Here is a 19,087-nt window from a genome sequence, read left to right as displayed (position 1 = left end):
GTAAAATATTGTAGGTTCACCCGGTAGATTCATGTTCTCTGTGGTAGTTCTCCTCCTGACTCTAGCATTTTTCAGGAATTTATCTCGTACATTTTGCCGAACAAAACGGACCGATATTGTCCGAGGACGAGATGGTTTTCCTTCACGCTTAGTGCCTTTGCGGTATGCGTGTACAACATCGCGTTCCTCTAAAGTCATACCTAGTTTGCTCGCTATGAGGGTCGCTATGTGTATGACATTTTCGCCGCTACCTTCTGGAATACCTGATATTTCAATATCATTGGAAAGTGATTGTTGTTCTCTGTCATTTATCTGGTTCTCTAGGGTTGAAATAGTATTTTTTAGCTTACTAATTTCCTCTATATCGGCTTCTCCAAAGGATTCCATACGTTTTTCCAGTGTTTCCATTCTATCTTCCACTTTGTCGACTCGTAGGCAGCATGACTTTAATGAGCTAGAGAGCTCTCTTATTTCACTACGAAAGCCGGTGAAATCAGATCTTAAGGCATTCAAGTCTGTACGAAATTTCTGTAGCTCTTCTAGTATCTTGGATAAATTAGCGAACTCGGTTCCTGTTGCATTAGTACTAGCAATATCCGCCTTAGGGGAAGTTGGGGCATGTTGATCAGGATTCTGACCCAAAAACTCAGCGGAATCAACGGTTCTTACCGGTGTTGAGTTGGCATTATTACGCGGTTTTTTTGCCATGCAACTAGTACAAGTCCAAGGTTTAGTGAGTACTAATTTGGTCGATAAGCCTACACAATCTCTGTGATAGATAGTAGCGCAATCAGCAATAGCGCAAGTAACGCCATCTGCCGCTTTTGGTGACATAAATTTCTTGCAAGCACCACACTTGTTCATTTTTTGTAGCTCTAATTAAAGATCACAAAAGTGGCCGGCCGGTCCGCGGATTCGAACCCACGCTCGTGCGTTGGCAGGGTTTGGTACCAAAACTATAAACCACCGCGCTATTTCCACACTACGAAATTATTCGAAAATGTTGATCAGTATGTTATATAACTGTTACAATATTAATTGGAGGGTAGAGTTTGTGCTTAGACTTTTATTTAGTCACGGATGCTTGCACTAATTAACACTTTTTGCACTGTTTGCACTAAATACCGATATATGTATCCGAGAGTTTGCAGCTTTAGCTATAATTTGATACTAAGTTGTCTCGAATCTATTATGTTTAGACAATAAAAAAATATAAAGTAAACGGGAGCAATGAACACAGTATCTTGTAAGTATCACGCGCCGAGCCTTTACATACGAGTTATGCGAAATGAGTTTTGGTCAATAAAGATTATGCCAGATGAGCGGAACCCTAAAAAGTCACATGTCCAACAAAGTTTCTATGAAAAAGGTTTTTTTTGTTAATTTCCAAAACTCGTAGAGCAAAAGTTCAGAATGACCCCCTGTCTTACTCCTTTTTACCGGACTGCTGAAGGAGGAGGGTAATGTTTTTTGATTGTATGTTTGTCTGTTTCTTTGTTCCCTCCTGTAGCCTAAACGGCTTGATAGATTTTGATGTATGAGGTATTGTTAGAAGCTTATTGATGGCGCAATGGTTATAGGCTATGTGACGTTCCATTAAAATGTACATAGCGCCCTCTAGAGGACATAACGTGATGATCGAAAAAATAATAATTCAACTTTGCCGTGTAAGGTATCAAATGAAAAGGCTTGATTTTCACATTACAAAAATATGCATATTGAAGGTATTTAAATAACAACACCAAAATTATTGAAATAAAAAATTATCATGAACTACTGACGTAAAATTTCATAAAACAAAAACAACTAAAAAGTTACAAATAAAAAAACTTGACCGCCACTCAAGGCCGTTTTCTAAGTAACATTCAGCTAAATGGTGAACCCTCTGCTGGTCCCCGCCTACGATACTTTCCATTAACATTGGGACTTGTTTTCATCTTTTTAGCGTGCAGTCGGGTTTTTTGTTTGTTTATAATTTGTTTAGTACTATATACCGCTTTTTCAATACCTGTAAGTACATTTTTTGGTAGCAGCATAATATTTTTACTTAATTTTAGGGTTTCGAACGTCAAAAGAAAAAAAGCAACCGTTATAGGATCTCTTTGTTGTGCGTCTGTCTGACTGACTGTCTGTCACCGCCCTTTTTCTCAGAAACGGGTAAAGATATCAAGCTGATATTTCGCATAGATGGGGAGTACCCCAAAAAAATATTATGGTACTCCCTGTCCCACACAAGTAAATTGGGGCTTATATTTTTTCCAGTTATTTTGATGTGTACCTATCCTTTTTTTTCTTTGTTGTTTTGTATAAGTATGTGTTTCTTTTCTTTAAATCTGTATTTTTTATCTTCAAATCACGCCATCTATCGTTTGTTTTTTTTGTATAGAAGAAATTCCGTTAACATCTTTAAAATAAAATTGAGCCACCACCGTGTTACTGCCCTCATCAGATCCTCACGAGACCATACCTCAACCAGCACCAAGAGACTGTATTTTTGATGCCTAACCTAATGTTCGTGCGTATTGTCATCACTTAGATCCATTCGCTATATTCCTGCTCCTCATCAGACCTTTACGAGACTGTAATGTCACGAGAATATTGCACACTATCTAATTTAATTTAATGTATTGAATATACTGGAAGAATTATGCTTCCTGAATTTCAAATCAAATTATGTTGGTGTCATAAAAGTTGAAAAAGTGCAATGACAACCAATGTGCAGTGATTTTGTATCTGTACACGATAAGATCGCGAGCTGTCAGTGCTGCCTAAACCGACGTGACCCTTCTTTGGAGGCCAGCGGCCAACTGAGTCAAACGTCACTTGTGTTTATGATTTTATAACACAGAAAGCCGCCATAGATATTTGTATGAAGATTTGAGGGAAAAAAATTGCTCAAGTTTGGGATTAATTTACACAAAATAAGTGTGTGTTTATTAAAAAACAAGGTATTTAGCGCCTAGTCCAAGCCTTTACCTTTATAATATGATAAAAATCATATGAAAATTCATAATAATTACGAAACAGTTGTTACAATACGGGAGTGTGATTTTCTGGTTTTTCGTCATATTCTGAATTTTATTTACAGTTATCCATAACAATTTACTTAAATTCGAATCATTCAGCACCTAGCTAGACTCTTCGACTACCTGTGTGATTTTTTTCAAGGTTGTAGAGCATCGTTTACTACATAATTCTATGACAATGCCAACCCTCGATTACCCCTTGCTGACCCTTAAGTGCAACGGATTCTTATCTCAATCATTACCAGGAAATAAAATTTTCAGTTTTCGACCTTCTCGTTAGAGACGTATACTATGTTGCTTGATTTCAGCCCCATATCCTAAATCCTTATAAATGTGTACCTAATTAATATATAAGGTTAGGCTCAGATTATATTGTGATCAATTGAACTTATTGAAGTTCGATCAATATTATATGAGTAAGCTTCATTCGAAGATATAAATTAACAATGTAGTCCTTTCAACCTACAAGGCAACTTTCGCACGTGTAAAGAGTACCTAAATCGATTCCAGAATCGATAGTGTGTACCCAGCCTAAATAAAAAAAAGTTATCCTACCCGTTCTTTTCTAGCCTATGCCTGTCCCTACAATTCTCTTCATTATTTTTAGAGATGCCGGACAAAACTTATGGGTTAGTTACATGGGTGGGTGGGTATTTATATCTTCGAATGAAGCTTACTCATATAATATTGATCGAACTTCAATAAGTTCAATTGATCACAATATTATATTTCGTAGCTTCATTCTTCAGATATAAATTAACAATGTAGATGTTTAGAGTTTTGTAAGTTTTGTCCTTAGAACGGAAGTTTTCTTGTAATAAAATAAAAATTACATTTATATCAAACTAACGTTTATTCTTATAACTATAATAAGTACAACTGTCATAAGTTAACTTAGGTAAGTAATTAGGCACTTTTGGTTTGTGATACATAATCAAAATAATGAACAATCAAAATAATCAACAATTATTGGTCATTTAAATTATTACCTAGGATAGATTTAGCAAAATCACTCTCATCAGAAATAGGGCGCTTGTAAAAGCGAGCAAATGTTTCTGAAGTCTTTGTCCAGCTAGCTGTCCTACGAATAACGTCTAAGGAAATGCCCGCGGAGCTCGCAGCCGACGTGGAGGCGTGCCTCGTGCTGTGCGCACCGAACACCGTCGTGTCCACCCCGCTGTCGGCCAGCACCTGCTTTATCCATCTACTGATAGATTGAGCAGAGGCTGCCCTGTGGGGCCGTTTCCAGGTAAGTATAAGGTTATTTACGTCTGTGGGTCTTAATTCCTTGGTAGATGTTAAGTATTGTTCTATGACAGTGGCTGGACAAATACTTTTATTCTCATTATAATATGGTAAAACTAGTACAGGTTGGTCACGACCAGGAGCTGAAGTCTTTATAAGGTCAGAGATAATAATCTTAATTCCATTTGCATCAGATTTAATGTTATTTAATTTTATTAGTGACAGCGTTTGTACTCTGTGCGCTGTACATAATGCTAATAGAATAACCAACTTCTTGGTTAACTGTTCTAATGAAAGATCTTTATTTGAGGGCCAATTTGATATATTATTTAGCACAACTTGTGGGTCCCACGTTGAGGTATATTTTGGAACAGAAGGTCTTAGTTTAAACGCTCCTTTCAGGAGTCGTTTGATTCTGACGTCTGCACTTACTTCGCCTCCTAATAGGAGGGAGAGTGCCGAACGATGACTATTCAGAGTTCCATACGCGGAACCCTTATCGAATTGTTCCGTTAAGAATAAAATTACATCGGATATAGAAGGTTCGTAACTGTTAAGATTATTATCTCGACAAAATGTCCACCAAAGTTTGAAAGAAACATTATATTGTTTCAACGTGTTCTTGGCCAGTGATGCAATAGTCAGATTTAAGGCAGCCTCCGGAGTTCCTCTTCTAATGAGCGCGAGCCGCAGAGCCTCGCTGCAGCCAGGGTATGCTCCCTGGCCGGTGGACACCGTTGGCTGAAAATGTGTTGAACTTCGTCATTTAATATAATAATCTCTGAACTAAGCATGCTTTTTAGAAGAGGAAACCAGGGCTGAGAAGGCCAGTAAGGGAATACTAAAATGCCACTTGACTTGTCAAACATAATTTTTTGAAGGCATTTAAGGATTAATGAGTATGGTGGAAAAGCATAAAAGAACCACCGATTCCAATTTTGTGTGAATGCATCGACTGAAATTGCATCGGGGTCTGGTTTCCATGAGACGTAAGTATCGCACTTAGCGTTGGTGCGGGAAGCGAATAAATCGATCTCAGGTTGTCCTAATCTGTGAACTATTTTAGTAAAAGCTTCTTCAGATAGTGACATTTCAATATCTGGATTTATAGTTTTACGAGACTCCTCATCTGCATCCTTATTGTCATTTGTGTTTATGTAAGAAGCAAACAGCCAGATTTTTCGCTCCTCGCACCATTGCCAGATCTTTTTAGCTAAATTGTTAAGATGGGGGTACTGAATACCCCCCATGCGATTGATGTAACTAATAGCAGTCGTATTGTCAACTCGTAACAATATTGCACAGTCTGAGCTATTTCGGGCCAAACTTTTAAGGCTTAAGAATATTGCTAATAGCTCCAAATAATTAATATGGAACTGCTGTTCGCCCTCTGTCCAGCCACCATTAACGCGATTATTATTACTGTACGCACCCCAGCCGGTTCTAGAGGCATCTGTAAAGATTTCTTGATCGAATATTTGGATGCCTATGGTATTGCAAGAAGAATAGATGTGCTGAGCCCACCATTCTAAATCTGGTAAAATATCTGTAGATGGTTTAAATTTCGCGTCAAAAGAATGATATTTCTGTAACGCAAGAAATTTATGTCTCTCCAGTAATTTCGTGTACAACCATCCATAACGCACTGCTGGACAAGCTGCGGTCAAAGTGCCTATTAATTGAGCGAAATCTCTGATTGAACACGAACGTAATGTTTGGAATTTTTTAACCAATTTGGCTATATTGTCTCTTTTTTTATCAGTGAGGGATATTGTCATATATCTTGAATCGTAGACAAAGCCTAAGAAACAGCAACTTTGTTCGGGTTTCAATGAGCTTTTACTGAAATTAATCACGAATCCCAGGCAGTGTAACAAAGAAATGGTTTCTCTGACGTTCGATAAACATTCTTCATAATTTTCTCCGATGCATAATATATCATCTAAGTAAATAACCGAGGTGAAGCCACGTGATCGAAGATAAGTGGTGACTTCTCTCATGAGTTTCGTAAAAGTTCTTGGGGCTACTGAGAGGCCGTAAGGTAATGCCGAAAACTCAAATAAGGAATCATTTCCATTATCGTCTTTTTGAAATTGAAACCGTAGGTACTTTCTATCAGAGGACGATATAGGTAAAATTAAATAGGCCTCTTTTAAATCAATGGTGGCCATGAAGCCATCTTTAGGTATTAATCTAGCGGCCGTTCTGTAATCCTCCATTTTAAAATGTAATTTAGGGATAAACTTGTTAAGTGGCTTTAGATTTAGGATAAATCTCTTTTCACCGTTGGCCTTAGGGGCTAGAAAAATCTTGGAGATGAACTGTTCGTCGCATGGCGTACATTCAGATATAGCTCCTAGCTCCAATAACTTGCTTATAGAAACTGCCATATCTTTTTTCTCCGATAGAGTAAAAACATTTTTAGGAACAGTTTTTTGGAAGACTTTGGTTTCGAAAGGTATAGAAAACCCATCTTTTATCCAGCTCAATACGACAGGATTATTCGTGATTGATAGCCAGCAATCGAAAAAATATTGTAACCTGCCAGCGTGACGTACCAAGTTTAGTGGCGTGGAGGAGCACGCTGCTTGTTGTAGCTGCCCTTCGCTTGTGTCGTTCCCCGCGACGGATACGTTGGTCTCTGCGTCGCTTGGATCTTCTGCGCGCCTCCCCTCCCCCCCCTGTTCGACGACGACGGCTGGAAGCGGGAAGGCGTGGACCAGTTTCCCTGGTAGCGGGATCCGTTAGCCGACTTGGACGTGGACGGCGCAGGAGGTTTCTGGATCGTGACGACTTTTTTAATTTGGAGTCCTTGTTTCTCGATCATCTGAGATGCTCTGATCTTGTCACCGAGTTTACTTCCAAATAGCGACTCGTCCCTTTCTACATCTTGAATGACAGAAAGGAAAGATTTGTCCAGTCCTGGTAAAATTAAATTTGATCTGGATTCTGATTCTTTATAGTGAAGGTCAGATAATATGCGGCATGCATCAGATAAAACCTTAACAGCTTGGACTTTATCCTGCTTATCATCACCGCTGCCAGTAACCAGTGTATTCATGGCTCGGTTGATAGCAGTTATGCCCAGGCCGAGTTGTTGCTGAAGATTCTCGATCTTCTTATCTCTGCCCCTGGCAGCACCGTTTATGGCCGAAATGATTTCTGGGTTGAGTGTCGGCGCTCTCAACAGTTTACAATTTTCGGGAATCCTATATTCCTTTAGTAATGATTCAGCTGCCTCCTTAGGCAAGCCGCGGCGGAGAATTGGCAACCATCTTTGCGCCAATGTTTCGTGAATTTTTTCGCCGTACATAGGCGTTTCCGGAGTTGTATCGCCTAAAGCCGAAAGAAACTCGACATCAATTTCTTCCGACTCGTCCACTTGCGTCAGGGTATCAGTATTGGTTGTCTCAGGCGGAGCATCAATCGTTACCACGGGAGATTGCTCTTCCGGTTGTGGTGACAGGTTTTCGGCCAGCGGCTCGTTGTCTGAAACAACGTAAATTTATTATCAAATTTGTTGATATAAGTGGGTAGTTTTATTTTTTAGCTCGTTGTGACTCTCGGCCTACACCCAAGCTTAAGGTTCTTGACTCATGGTTGCTCTCGGCCACCACCTCGGTTAACAAATCCTGTCGTGGCTCGCGGCCAACGCCCAGGGTAAAACAAATCCTGTCGTGGCTCGCGGCCGACACCCAGGATGAAACATATCACTTTAACACACACTGTTCGTAATAAGTAAACTTCTAGACTTACCTGAGTTGTCATCCGTTGATGAATCTGAATAAACTATACATCGTCGGCGCACAGCCGGCGGTGTGGCTTTTTGTTTTTCTTGTAACTTCTGTAATTTTGCTTCATAATACTGAATCTTCGCTTCACTACTGCGCTTTGGCATTTTAATAAAAGTACTTACTTATTCGTGAAAAAATTATAAAAGAAATTAAATTTTAGGTTAACGTGTTACCGTTGCCTCGCACGAAAAAAGAATGAAGAGAATTGTAGGGACAGGCATAGGCTAGAAAAGAACGGGTAGGATAACTTTTTTTTATTTAGGCTGGGTACACACTATCGATTCTGGAATCGATTTAGGTACTCTTTACACGTGCGAAAGTTGCCTTGTAGGTTGAAAGGACTACATTGTTAATTTATATCTGAAGAATGAAGCTACGAAATATAATATGTAGAGTAACGCAGACAGAAACTCTAGTTTGTATGATTTCATGTTATCTTATAAATAAATAAAATTTTAAAACATTCAGAGTACGAGTACAATGAACTATCACTTGTAGTAACGAGTTATTTTAATAGGTTCATTTAATAACACCTTTTAAATTGAAGATCCGACGGTGAGATATCATCGACGAATTGATGAATTTAAACATTGTTTTCTTGTTGTGGCTGCCACAATAATATAAAATATAAAAATTATGTAAATTTTCTACCAATTTTAAAGCATTTTGTGCTGTTTACGGTGAAGTTTTTCAAATACTTTTGGCACGCACGCATCTTCGAATGAAATTCACGGCAATTTGATTTAAGTGCGATGGAAAAAACATTAGTTGGCTCTGCGCATTAAGTTTTTTGTCGCTCAATTTTAATACGCATTGATTCAAAATCATTTGTAAACATATTTTTTACCAATAAATTATGGCTATCGTCTTCGTTTCCGATAAATTAGACAACTTGCAAAATTAATCATAACTTGGACGTGTGTATCCGTGTTTCGACGTGTCATGTACGAATGGATGTGCCGGTATAAATAAACTTGATTCATTTAATAATGCATTAGCTCGTATTCTCTAGAGACTTTTTAGCTATGTGTCACCAAAATGAGATTAGTGTATTATAGGTATACAGTACCTATAATACCTCATACTAAAGTTACTTATTAAAACTTCACTTGGGTAGGTATGTGTGGATACATTTAAAATTAACTGTTAATTTCACCAGTAGAACAATACAGGTAGGTACGCAACCTGTATTGTTCAATTAATAAAAAATATCCTTTAACGACTCAACACGTTATCCGTCAGTGGTGCGGTTTCCGGGTGCGGGTCTGTTTGATATGCGCGTGTATTCATCATGGCAACTATTTATACCTCAGGGACCTTCAACCTTCAGACCTCGGGGCAAGGGATCAACGCCTGTATTCCAGGTATCGAGACAATGGATCTGTCTTGAAAGGGTTTAATGACAGCTGTAATCTTATATTTGTTAGTTTTTTTCTCGTTTATTATAATTGTTATAAATATAACGATGCTATGAATGTCAATGCGATGCGATAGCTAACAAAACAAAAGAGAATCAGTTGATTAAAATAAAATGTAACCATAAATAACCCAGAAGTCATTTCTCCTTGGCTACATTTTAATGAACGAATATAATAGTATGGTACGGTGTTCTTGTTAATTAATAATTATAGACCAGTATCAAGATATCCGAGTTACAAGTTACCTTTATTTCCATTTGAATAGGTATAATTGACAAAATATTACAAATAAGTGTCTAATTATATCTAGATTATGTTATAAAGATAGGTAAACCTTAGGTTACACATTACCATACAAATTCGCTTGTTCCGTATTCTCATCACGCAAAGTATAACTCAGCGAGTCCGCTGTTTGACCGAATACGGCTGCAGATTTAACAGGAGCTAGGGCTTTCAAAATTATACGGAAAAAGTTTTATTTTAATGATCTATGATCCAATCCATACTTTTTATTTTATTTATTAAATACAGAAAATATACATACACATACAGCATACTTTCTTATCTACCTCACAAAGCAGATAGGAAGTCCCCTGAAAGTTTATTATTTACTTACTATATTTATATGGGGTATGGTGAAGATATATTCCATAATGTTCCATAACTAATTATCTAAGTACTTAATATGATTTTGGAAATGTAAAAGCTCCTACAGGCAACCCTAATTTCAGTGACAGTTGCAGTGATAAGGCGCTAGATTCCAACGTGTAGAGTAGAGTTGTCGTCGCGCCGCGCATCGCAATCGAATAGCTGTTCGAGACCGATGGGGCCATGCAACCTGCGATTTATAAGTACACAACATAAAAAGGGGGTTATGAGTTTGATATGTATATTTGGCCAAATATCTCCGAAAGAAATGGACTAAGTACTTCAAAGGGATAAAAGTACGAGAGTGATGCGTGCAAGTATAGGAAATGCTGCATCAAAATGTACTCATCTTCTTGTTATTTGCCTTTGACGTGTGTGTTAAACCTTTAATTATGTAAGGTTTTACTATGAAAACCACCAAGATACCATCAACTTAATACCGTCTAAGGCTGGTCGCTAATCTCGCAGCCCGACACCTTTCACGGTGACGGCCAGAATGGCAAGTTCAAGGCAGACGAGTGCGAAATATACACGCGGAGAAACCAGAGGAGACCAGCGGATGTTACAACCAATTAGGCAGGATTCACAAAAATAAAGATATCAAAAAGCGTGACACAGCATTTTATGACTGGAGGCAAGCTTCTTGGCGTAGTTTTCGTGCGCAAATTCTTAATTCCAACTAAGTTTTTTTCAACAACCTGCTTTTGAGCAGACTATTGTTGTTGTAGGGGAGAAAAAAGGAATGAGCTCCTAATTCTTTGACTACTTTAGTTCACAAAAAACTGAAAACCGTGTCCTTTCATCCATTCGGTCAGTTGGATTCAGGAATTATGCCAATATTACACCAATATTATATTAAATTAGACCGAATATCTACTTATATCTTAAAATAGAACGAACTGTTGATGCGCATCATTCTGAGTAAAGTTATTCAAATGAGACATTCCTTCCTTACTATTCTTGACCTTAGTGGTCATTTTGCGCTAACACAGTTGGTATTGGTTATTATCATATTAGTTGTTAACTTAGACCTTCGAACATCGGAGATGAGTGAGTATAGTATCTACTTAAATAAGTGCTTTGTTAGAAATATGCCATATGAGTCAAATGGCATACCTTTGTTGATATTTGCGCATCGCTGGTCACTATTTTAACTAAAATGGTACCTACTTTGAGTTTGAGACAATCCTTCAGCAAAACGGCGATTCGGCTCGCGACCTATACGTGAGTGCACCACGAGTCACTCTGACAACCCCTTTAAGGGATTACAGCCGTTCTGATTTACTAGCATAATAAATATGTCTGTGAGTTTAGCAGGCCAAATACACAAAAGATAGACGTCTTTTCCGACACAAGTTAAGAAATAGACACCTATTTGAACCACTCTTGCGTTTCTTTCTTCATCATTTTCATAAAATACTTATATTAGTTATCACTATATATATTATTACTCTCATAGGCATCAGGGTATTTTTTAGTTTATAGTATTTATTTGTTATTGTAAATACCTACATTGAGGCTGTATGGTGGCTCGCAAAAACTCGAGATTCTTCTAAATTAATGACTCATTACGGTTTATGAGGTCAGATTAATTTTGCGTCTCTCTTAGCGTCGCATTAGTGCTAATAACAAAAAACATATGTTATGAGAACCATTGTACTTAATTAATACCCGAGCAGGATACAAAGTAAATATAACTTTATATAAATTTATTTATTTAAGTTAATTTAGTATTGTTATTTTTGGAGTATTATTTGACCAATGCAGATTGATCGTGTCAATTTAAAGCTGTTAGGTTACCCAAACATGTTTCATATAATATGCGTAATTCATGTGAGTGATATAAAATAAATATGAAATAAAATTAATAAATAAAATTTTATTGACTTTATTCATGCAAAAGAAAAAAATACAAATTAAATACTAAAAGCAAATTAAAACTACGAAAAATAAGTCAAAACACGAAACATAAACATTAATATTAATCTAAGTCACAAAAATAATTAAAACAAATGTCAACAATGAAATTTTGTATTCATAAAATCATTGAAATAATTTCTCAATATAATTTATTTCAAAATAAAATAAGCTACCAGCTTAGCAGCAGACACATAAACCTAAACAAATGCCACCCAAAGCTAATTTAAAAGAATCGTGCCCAGTCAATTTACGGGGAAATATCTTACCTACACAAAAACTCATGAGAATTATACTTACTTATAAATTTACATAAATTTGGTATTCATTACATCAGTCTTACTACAGTGTATATTGGATGTTCGGATTGGTCTTGAAGACCACTCACGATCTCGACTGCGTCTGATGAATCACCTACGATAGGGTCACTGGTATTTTTGGACCGAATTAATTAACTATGGGAGAGGTTACGCCATTATCAAGAAAAGATGATAGTCCATTAATTTAAGAGATTAGATTAGGACCCTATGCCAATGAAAGAAATAATATTTTTACCATTCAGAAAATTGTAGGTTGGTAGGTAACGAGAGTTGTTAGCTAGGAACTTTTTGAATCTATGATTTAGGTATTTATTCATAGCAATTTTCACTGTGTTTCACTGCTTTAAAGAAGTTGTTAATTTATAAGTTGTAATAAACGAGGGATTTCAGTGACCGTGCGTGGGGACCAAAGAAAAGATTGGAAAGATTTATTACATATGTTTTAGGGTAACAACCTTTTGCTTACCTTTTTTGGTGTCTCCAAAACCCTTTTCATTGCTATTTATATCATTTGCTGATTTAGGTGGTACATTACTAAAAGAAACAGCGTGACTTCAGTACGCAGAGGTAGTTTGGTGCCAGAATTTAATTAATTGTATTACTTATGAGTTTTACAGTAGGTAGACCATATTATTAATTAATTACTCTTGTTGTATGTAACCGACAGACTTAGATATTAAGATTCGATTAGATTTCATTTGAACTGGGGTGGCTCTAGCTATGCTTTGATGGCTTTGTTGGTTGCCACAGAACAACGCGGACTCGGTGTTTGGTTGCTAGTTAGCAGGAGGGTTAGCTTGAGTCTATCTTGATAATGATACGAAAGAACGAAAGCTGTAATGCGATAAGTCACCGCAATAATATTAAAATTTTCCAAGTTCTAATATTTTTCCAAGAAACAGCAGAATTACGTTTTGATATGTTGGCACTTAATTTTTTTTGTATTTTTATTTTCTTTATGCAAATTGAGCTCTCAAACAAATAATAACTAGAATAGAAATAGTCGTAGAGAAAACTTAAAGGTCACAGGACCAGAAAATCTTGTTTATCCCACATTTATACACCAAAAAATCTTTCTGCAAAGGTCATATTGAGGATAATATTTATAATCTAAATGGTGCAGCATTTGATGGACTATAGAAACAAGGTTTTACGATTTACCTACGACTAAATAAATTACGAACACAGTTTCGCTTATTTTATGATTGAGTATTATGTAGGTACTGCCGTACTGTCCCCATAGATAGGTTCTGCAAGAATACCTACTATTTGTTTATGTTTATTTACTTAACTTTAACTCGAGTCTTATCTGACTGCTTTTTATCCACTCTGAGATCCTTTCCTCTTTAAATTTCATTTAGGAACGTAACTGAAATCCTATAGAAAATAGAACCTACTTACTTACCTACTTTTTTCAGGAACCTGTCTGAAATTCCCTATAATCAACTATTAATTTTAATTCCCTCTTTTTCCACCAGGTGGCGCTGAGCTACGGCGCTCCCAACAACGTGTTCGAGATCGACATCTCTCCTGAAGAGGCTCAGCGGTACCTGAGCAGCCCGCCCTTCACGGACCCCCAGCTTACCGCCCGCACTAACGTTCTTCCTTTAGTAAGTTGTCTTTGGTATTTAGTCAGAAATCGTGGAACAGGCTCTAAGTGCTTATTCCCATGACACAAAGTACCTAAATGGTTCCTTTTCACACAGAACATGATTAAAATGTTCATACAGGCTTATTTCTTGGTATAAAAACAAATGCGTGGTTCGCGAGTGTCGCGACGAGAGAAAAAAATCTAACGTGATAGTGCAGCCAATCAGCTTGAAGTGATAAGAGACTTTTCATATGCTTTTCATTGATTTAAAATACTGCTAACGACATCTGTGGTACTTTTAGTGATACTAGGTATTATTATGCCATCACACCTAGGAATAACCAACTCTAGATGTCTCTGTTACCGTTGATTTACGTAAAATGTTGATGTAATTTCCCAGGTCCGTTGGAATGACCCTCGGTTTCGCGCCGCCGAAGCCGGGCCCACGCTCGGACACTACTGGAAGAACGGCAAGGAGATCGAAAACACCGACGACTATGTTGAGGAGGTAAACTTATAACCATTATTTATAAATCAAAATAAATGTTTGATTGAATTAGGTGCGACCGTGATGTCTGCCTCCTCTATCGTAACCAAGATTGCCGGCTTTCTGCATTATTATTTCCTAATTAATGAGTTTTCATTAGCAGTTTATGCCTGTCAATGCAGCTCTACGTTAATCAACGCCTATTTATTAATGGACCTACCCTAACAATGATTTGCCAAGTTATCAACAATAGTTTATGACTGTCAATGCATACGGTTTACGGTTGCCAACGAACGCCTTCCAACAGTGAACCTACCATGACAACGATTTGCCAAATTGCTATTCCACATCCTAATACCCACATTTCCACCTTCCAGGTATACGACGCGTCCCAATTCCACGGGCAGGACGGCCTAGGAGCCTACGCTTACGGCTACAAGGGCCCCGACTCCGCCAAGGTCGAGAACCGAGTTCAGTCTGGTGACGTCACTGGATCGTATACGTACAGGGATGGAGACAACAATCTCATTAAGGTGAGATTGCTATTTGTGGTGTGCAGGCGCGGGGGGAAAAGTTTAGAAAGATAAGAAGTAGTGAAAATAATATAGGGCTGTAGGTCTATTTAGGTATACTAAGTACGGTTCTATAAAACTATAATTTTAACCTATAATCGGTGAGAAAGATATGAAGGAGTTCCTTGCGTACGTCTGTCTGTAAAACCTAGAACTCCATAACGGATAGACCATCTCGAATCTTTATTTATAGGTATTTTAGTTTAACCTTGAAAAAGGTTCACCTAATGTAGAGTATAGTGGTTAGTGTCCCTGACTACTGAGCCGAAGGTCCCGGGTTCGATTCCCGGCTGGGGCAGATATTTGTTCTCGGGTCCTGGATGTGCCCGTAAAATGGCAATGGCCCCCTATTATGTAAATTGGGACTAACATAACACTTTGGTGAAAAGTAATGCACCCCTGCCTACTCCGCACATATTACAAGACACATTAGTACAAGGCGTGAGTGTGTGTGTGTGTGTGTTTTTTTTTTTAATTGTTTCACTACTTTAGTATGGATGTAATACCTATCTGGAAATAAATGTTAAATAATAATAATAAAAAAACTTATTGAAGTTTAGTTTACCCGTGCGTACCGTGCGTGCATACAAATCCTGCAGCAACCCTCTACATCCCCCAACCCTCCGCAGGTCCGCTACTGGGCCGACAGCGAGGGCTTCCACCAAGAGGACAACCTGCCCAAGGTGGTGCTAGAGCCGGCTCAAGAGACGGAGGAGGTACGACAGGCCAGGCTCGCTCATGAACAGGCTTGGAAGGAGGCCGCCGCCGCCGCCGCGCAGCAACCTGACCCGCAGTGAGTATAGAATACCCGCCTAAGATCGTCGGTCCAGCGGGCATAGGGTTTCTGATTTCTCGACCTGTTTTCGTTCTCGAGCTTCGAGAATTCTCGAGCCCAAATTCTCGAATCTTCTCGAGTCTCGAGCCTTTCTAAGAAGACCTTTAGAAAAATGCCTTAATTTAAATAAAAAAAACACAAAATCTCCTTTTTTACTTTGTCAACTTAATCACAAAGAAAATACTCTACTAATACTCATAATTAGCTGTCTAGCTAGCTACTTATTACTAGTACCTACAAGGTGGGCCAAAAGTAATCACCCTATTGGAAGTTGCTCTCATTTGTGGAAATGGCCGTCAATTTCAAATCAGTTTTGATATTGTTGGACTAGATAAATGCAGAATACTAGTTCAGAAGCCGTGGAGAGATATACATATATACTTACTCCTCAAGAACGCGAAATTATTATGTTTATTCAGTTTTCAGGTCGCCTTTTTTTTTCGTTTTATCTGTAATTTTTCCCTGCAATACCGCCCGATTTCAGACAGTTTTTCTGGGGTTTTTTGAAGCGGGACTTAGTGAATAAGCTCGTGTCTCTGGAAGCCCTTAAGGAAAACATTCGACACGAGTGCGAGAATCTCTCGCCCGAAGTTTTCGCTGAAGTGATGAGAAATGCCATTATGGCAGCCCGTATGGCAATCAATTGTGACGGCGCCCATTTGGCCGATATCATCTTCTCGACTTAACCAACAAAATTGTATACGTTCAAATAAACATAATAAAAAAACAGATTCGAAGTTTTTCATTTAGAAAAAAAATGAGAGCAAAACAACATCGGATGACTTCTTTTGGTCCACCTGAACTAGAAACAGTATGTAACTATTACTAACTAAAAAGTTATCTTTTAATCATTTATTAGTACAGCACTAGCTTAAATGGAGATGAAATATAATAATGCGTGAGTGTTGTTAAGCGGCGCAGGAAAATTCGAATAGAATACCTATTCTTAATTTTTATCTCAAGGCTCGAGAAATTCTCGAGTCTTCAGATATTTTTCTCGTCTCGAACCAAGCCGAATTTCTCGAATCTTCTCGAGCTCGAGAATTCTCGAGCAGAAACCCTAAGCGGGCAGGGCCGTCCCATGCTGCGTTTGCCTGTTCGTGGTCTCCCCTAGGAGACTAATAAATATAAGTTAAATATCTATGGTTGTCGGACAGCTGATATATGTATATAAAAAAATACATCGGTAGCAGACCCTGCATCAGGTCATTGGCTGGTATGTGCGACCTGACCGGCCGATTCTTACACCACGGTGTTTTCTAGTCTAGCTGTTCTAAAAACTATAAGAAGAAGTGAGTAGAGGATCCTAGAAGAGGTTAGAGGATTAATCACGGCATGTAGGTAATGTAAACAATAGTATAATTAACTTAAAGTATTTTTCCAAGAATTTACCTTCCTTGAAAATACTTATGGCTCGTCCAACTTAATCTCATATCTCGTAAAGTCATAACAAATATAGTCACTTACCCATGGCAATGGCCTCATTAGCATGGACAAACAATGATAAATTGATAAGTCACTACATACTCGCCCCACGTTACCTCTCTAATGTAATATTAATTCTACAGGCAAGGTGGTGCGTCAACGTACGGTTAATTAACCATGGATGACATAAAGTTACCCATGTACTGCATAATGATTCAATGAATCAAAGCGTATCACTTCTACTGACCTACTCTGGGTCTAAAATTAATGTTAGCCAATGAATCGATTTCTGCTAATGGTTCTGACTTCCTAGTACGGATTACAACATAAGAATACTCCCTCTAAGTAGAAATACGTACCTAATTATTACTGTTTTCGTCTTCCAGGGGTGAATACTCACCGAACTACGACCAAGGCGCCCAGTACCAAGGCTCTCAATACCAAGGCGCCCAATACCAAGCCCAGCAGAACCAGGGACCCCAGCAGTACCAGGGAGCACCCCAGCCTCAGTACCAGGCTCAAGCCCAGGCTCAGTACCAAGGAGCACCCCAGTACCAAGGGCAGCAGTACCAAGCCGCGGCCTCAGAGCCCCACGAGTCTGTAGTCCCAGCTGACGCGCAGACGGCTCAAAGCCAACAAGCGCCTGTGACCGACGCCAGGCAAGGCAAGGCTTACTACGCCAACGCCCAAGCCAGCTTCCAACAGCAGCCGGCTTACCAAGGTCAACAGCTGAGGGCTCAAGGTCAAGGGTTCCAGGCACAGGGCTTCGGTCAAGTGCAGGGTCAGCAAGGTCAAGGAGTGAGGGCTCAGAGCCAGGCGTACCAAGGTCAAGGTCAGGCGCAAGGACAGGCTTCGTACCAGAAGCAGCAGGCTCAGCTTCAGGATGAAGAGCCTACTGTAAGTATTCGTTCAGATATCTCGAATGTGAAGTTAGATTTATTGAGTCAACGTTCTTAGATAGCTACCAGATTATTTAAGTGAACATCGCAAACAAATGCCCTAAATATAGCATCAACTTATCTATAGGAGGTAGCCTTTGATCACACCATATCCTTACGTTCCAGGGTCCCCCCCGTGGATTCTTCTACAGCTTCGACTACCCAGTCTCAGTGATCGTGGCCAAGAATGCCGCCGGTCAGTCTGGCCCCGTGAACCCCGGACAACCCATTGACCACGACACCGTCGGGGTTAACGCGAGGGGTTAAATGCGAAGATAGGGTTAGAATGTAAATTTACGACAGGTACCGCTTGTTTAGTTTAATTTCTTGTGATTTTTACGCCCGAGTTACTGTGACTAACAATAAAGTATTAAAAGTTTACTATCTGACTGGATTGACGACAGGAAGAACTAGCAAAGGTGCAATGAATATAAAATGATAATCATAGCCATAAGATGTTTGTTCCGTTAGAGAAATCACATTGGTACTCAAGTATAAAAATTGTTTCTAATAGGTCACAGTGCTCTGGGTACTTTTCGTTGCCATTTTAGTTGACAAGTATCTAGGTTAAGTTAATTTTATAAATACAATGAAATTAAAAGTGAAAATCTAAATACCTTGCCTTATGTTTGGTTAAGCATAACAATATGATGTTGAAGAGTACAAATATGGATAGCTCGACTGCTGTTCGATAATATAACTTTCTTGGTATATTTTTTTTGGGTATTTTAAAAAGTTTTTTGTTTATTAATTCTGTCAGTAATTATCGAAGTTAAATTCTTGAACGCAGTCATTTTGGTACTTACTTACGTGTAGAACGACATAATTGTAATCTTCACTTTGTATTACAAAATAAACAATCAAAATTAAA

At 38.5% G+C, this 19,087-nt stretch overlaps 2 protein-coding genes across 4 annotated transcripts in view; one reads left to right on the top strand and one right to left on the bottom strand.

Annotated features, from left to right (window-relative positions):
* The window catches only part of LOC105382125 (glutenin, high molecular weight subunit 12), a 25,847-nt gene extending 6,760 nt beyond the window's left edge, over positions 1-19,087 (top strand). Inside the window, exons 2-7 of the mRNA XM_048628963.1 lie at positions 13,847-13,978; positions 14,360-14,467; positions 14,824-14,979; positions 15,648-15,811; positions 17,665-18,175; positions 18,343-19,087. Of these exons, the coding sequence (XP_048484920.1) occupies positions 13,847-13,978; positions 14,360-14,467; positions 14,824-14,979; positions 15,648-15,811; positions 17,665-18,175; positions 18,343-18,483 (1,212 nt within the window). The 3' untranslated portion in view covers positions 18,484-19,087. The remainder of the gene's footprint in view (positions 1-13,846; positions 13,979-14,359; positions 14,468-14,823; positions 14,980-15,647; positions 15,812-17,664; positions 18,176-18,342) is intronic.
* LOC119693540 (transposon Ty3-I Gag-Pol polyprotein) lies at positions 3,736-8,174 on the bottom strand. 3 transcript variants are annotated; one of them, XM_038117313.2, is made up of 3 exons: positions 8,028-8,174; positions 6,830-7,760; positions 3,736-5,012 (listed from the first exon to the last, which is right to left on the bottom strand). In XM_038117313.2, the coding sequence occupies exons 1-2, from the start codon at positions 8,167-8,169 to the stop codon at positions 6,835-6,837; spliced, it is 1,068 nt and encodes a 355-aa protein (XP_037973241.2). In that variant the 5' UTR covers positions 8,170-8,174; the 3' UTR covers positions 3,736-5,012; positions 6,830-6,834. The 3 variants fall into 2 exon arrangements, with proteins under 3 accessions (XP_037973241.2, XP_048484919.1, XP_037973240.2); XM_048628962.1 differs by having other exon boundaries at positions 3,736-7,760.

The sequence above is a fragment of the Plutella xylostella genome, chromosome 22 (genome assembly GCF_932276165.1).
Source record: "Plutella xylostella chromosome 22, ilPluXylo3.1, whole genome shotgun sequence".
In the NCBI taxonomy this organism is placed as follows: domain Eukaryota; kingdom Metazoa; phylum Arthropoda; class Insecta; order Lepidoptera; family Plutellidae; genus Plutella; species Plutella xylostella.
The sequence above is the reverse complement of the archived record's forward strand: the minus strand, read 5'-3'. Positions and strand labels throughout refer to the sequence as shown.

What these genes read in the sequence shown, in the direction of transcription:
- LOC119693540 (XM_048628962.1), bottom strand. Translation starts at nt 6,661, where the DNA reads ATGGCAGTTTCTATAAGCAAGTTATTGGAGCTAGGAGCTATATCTGAA.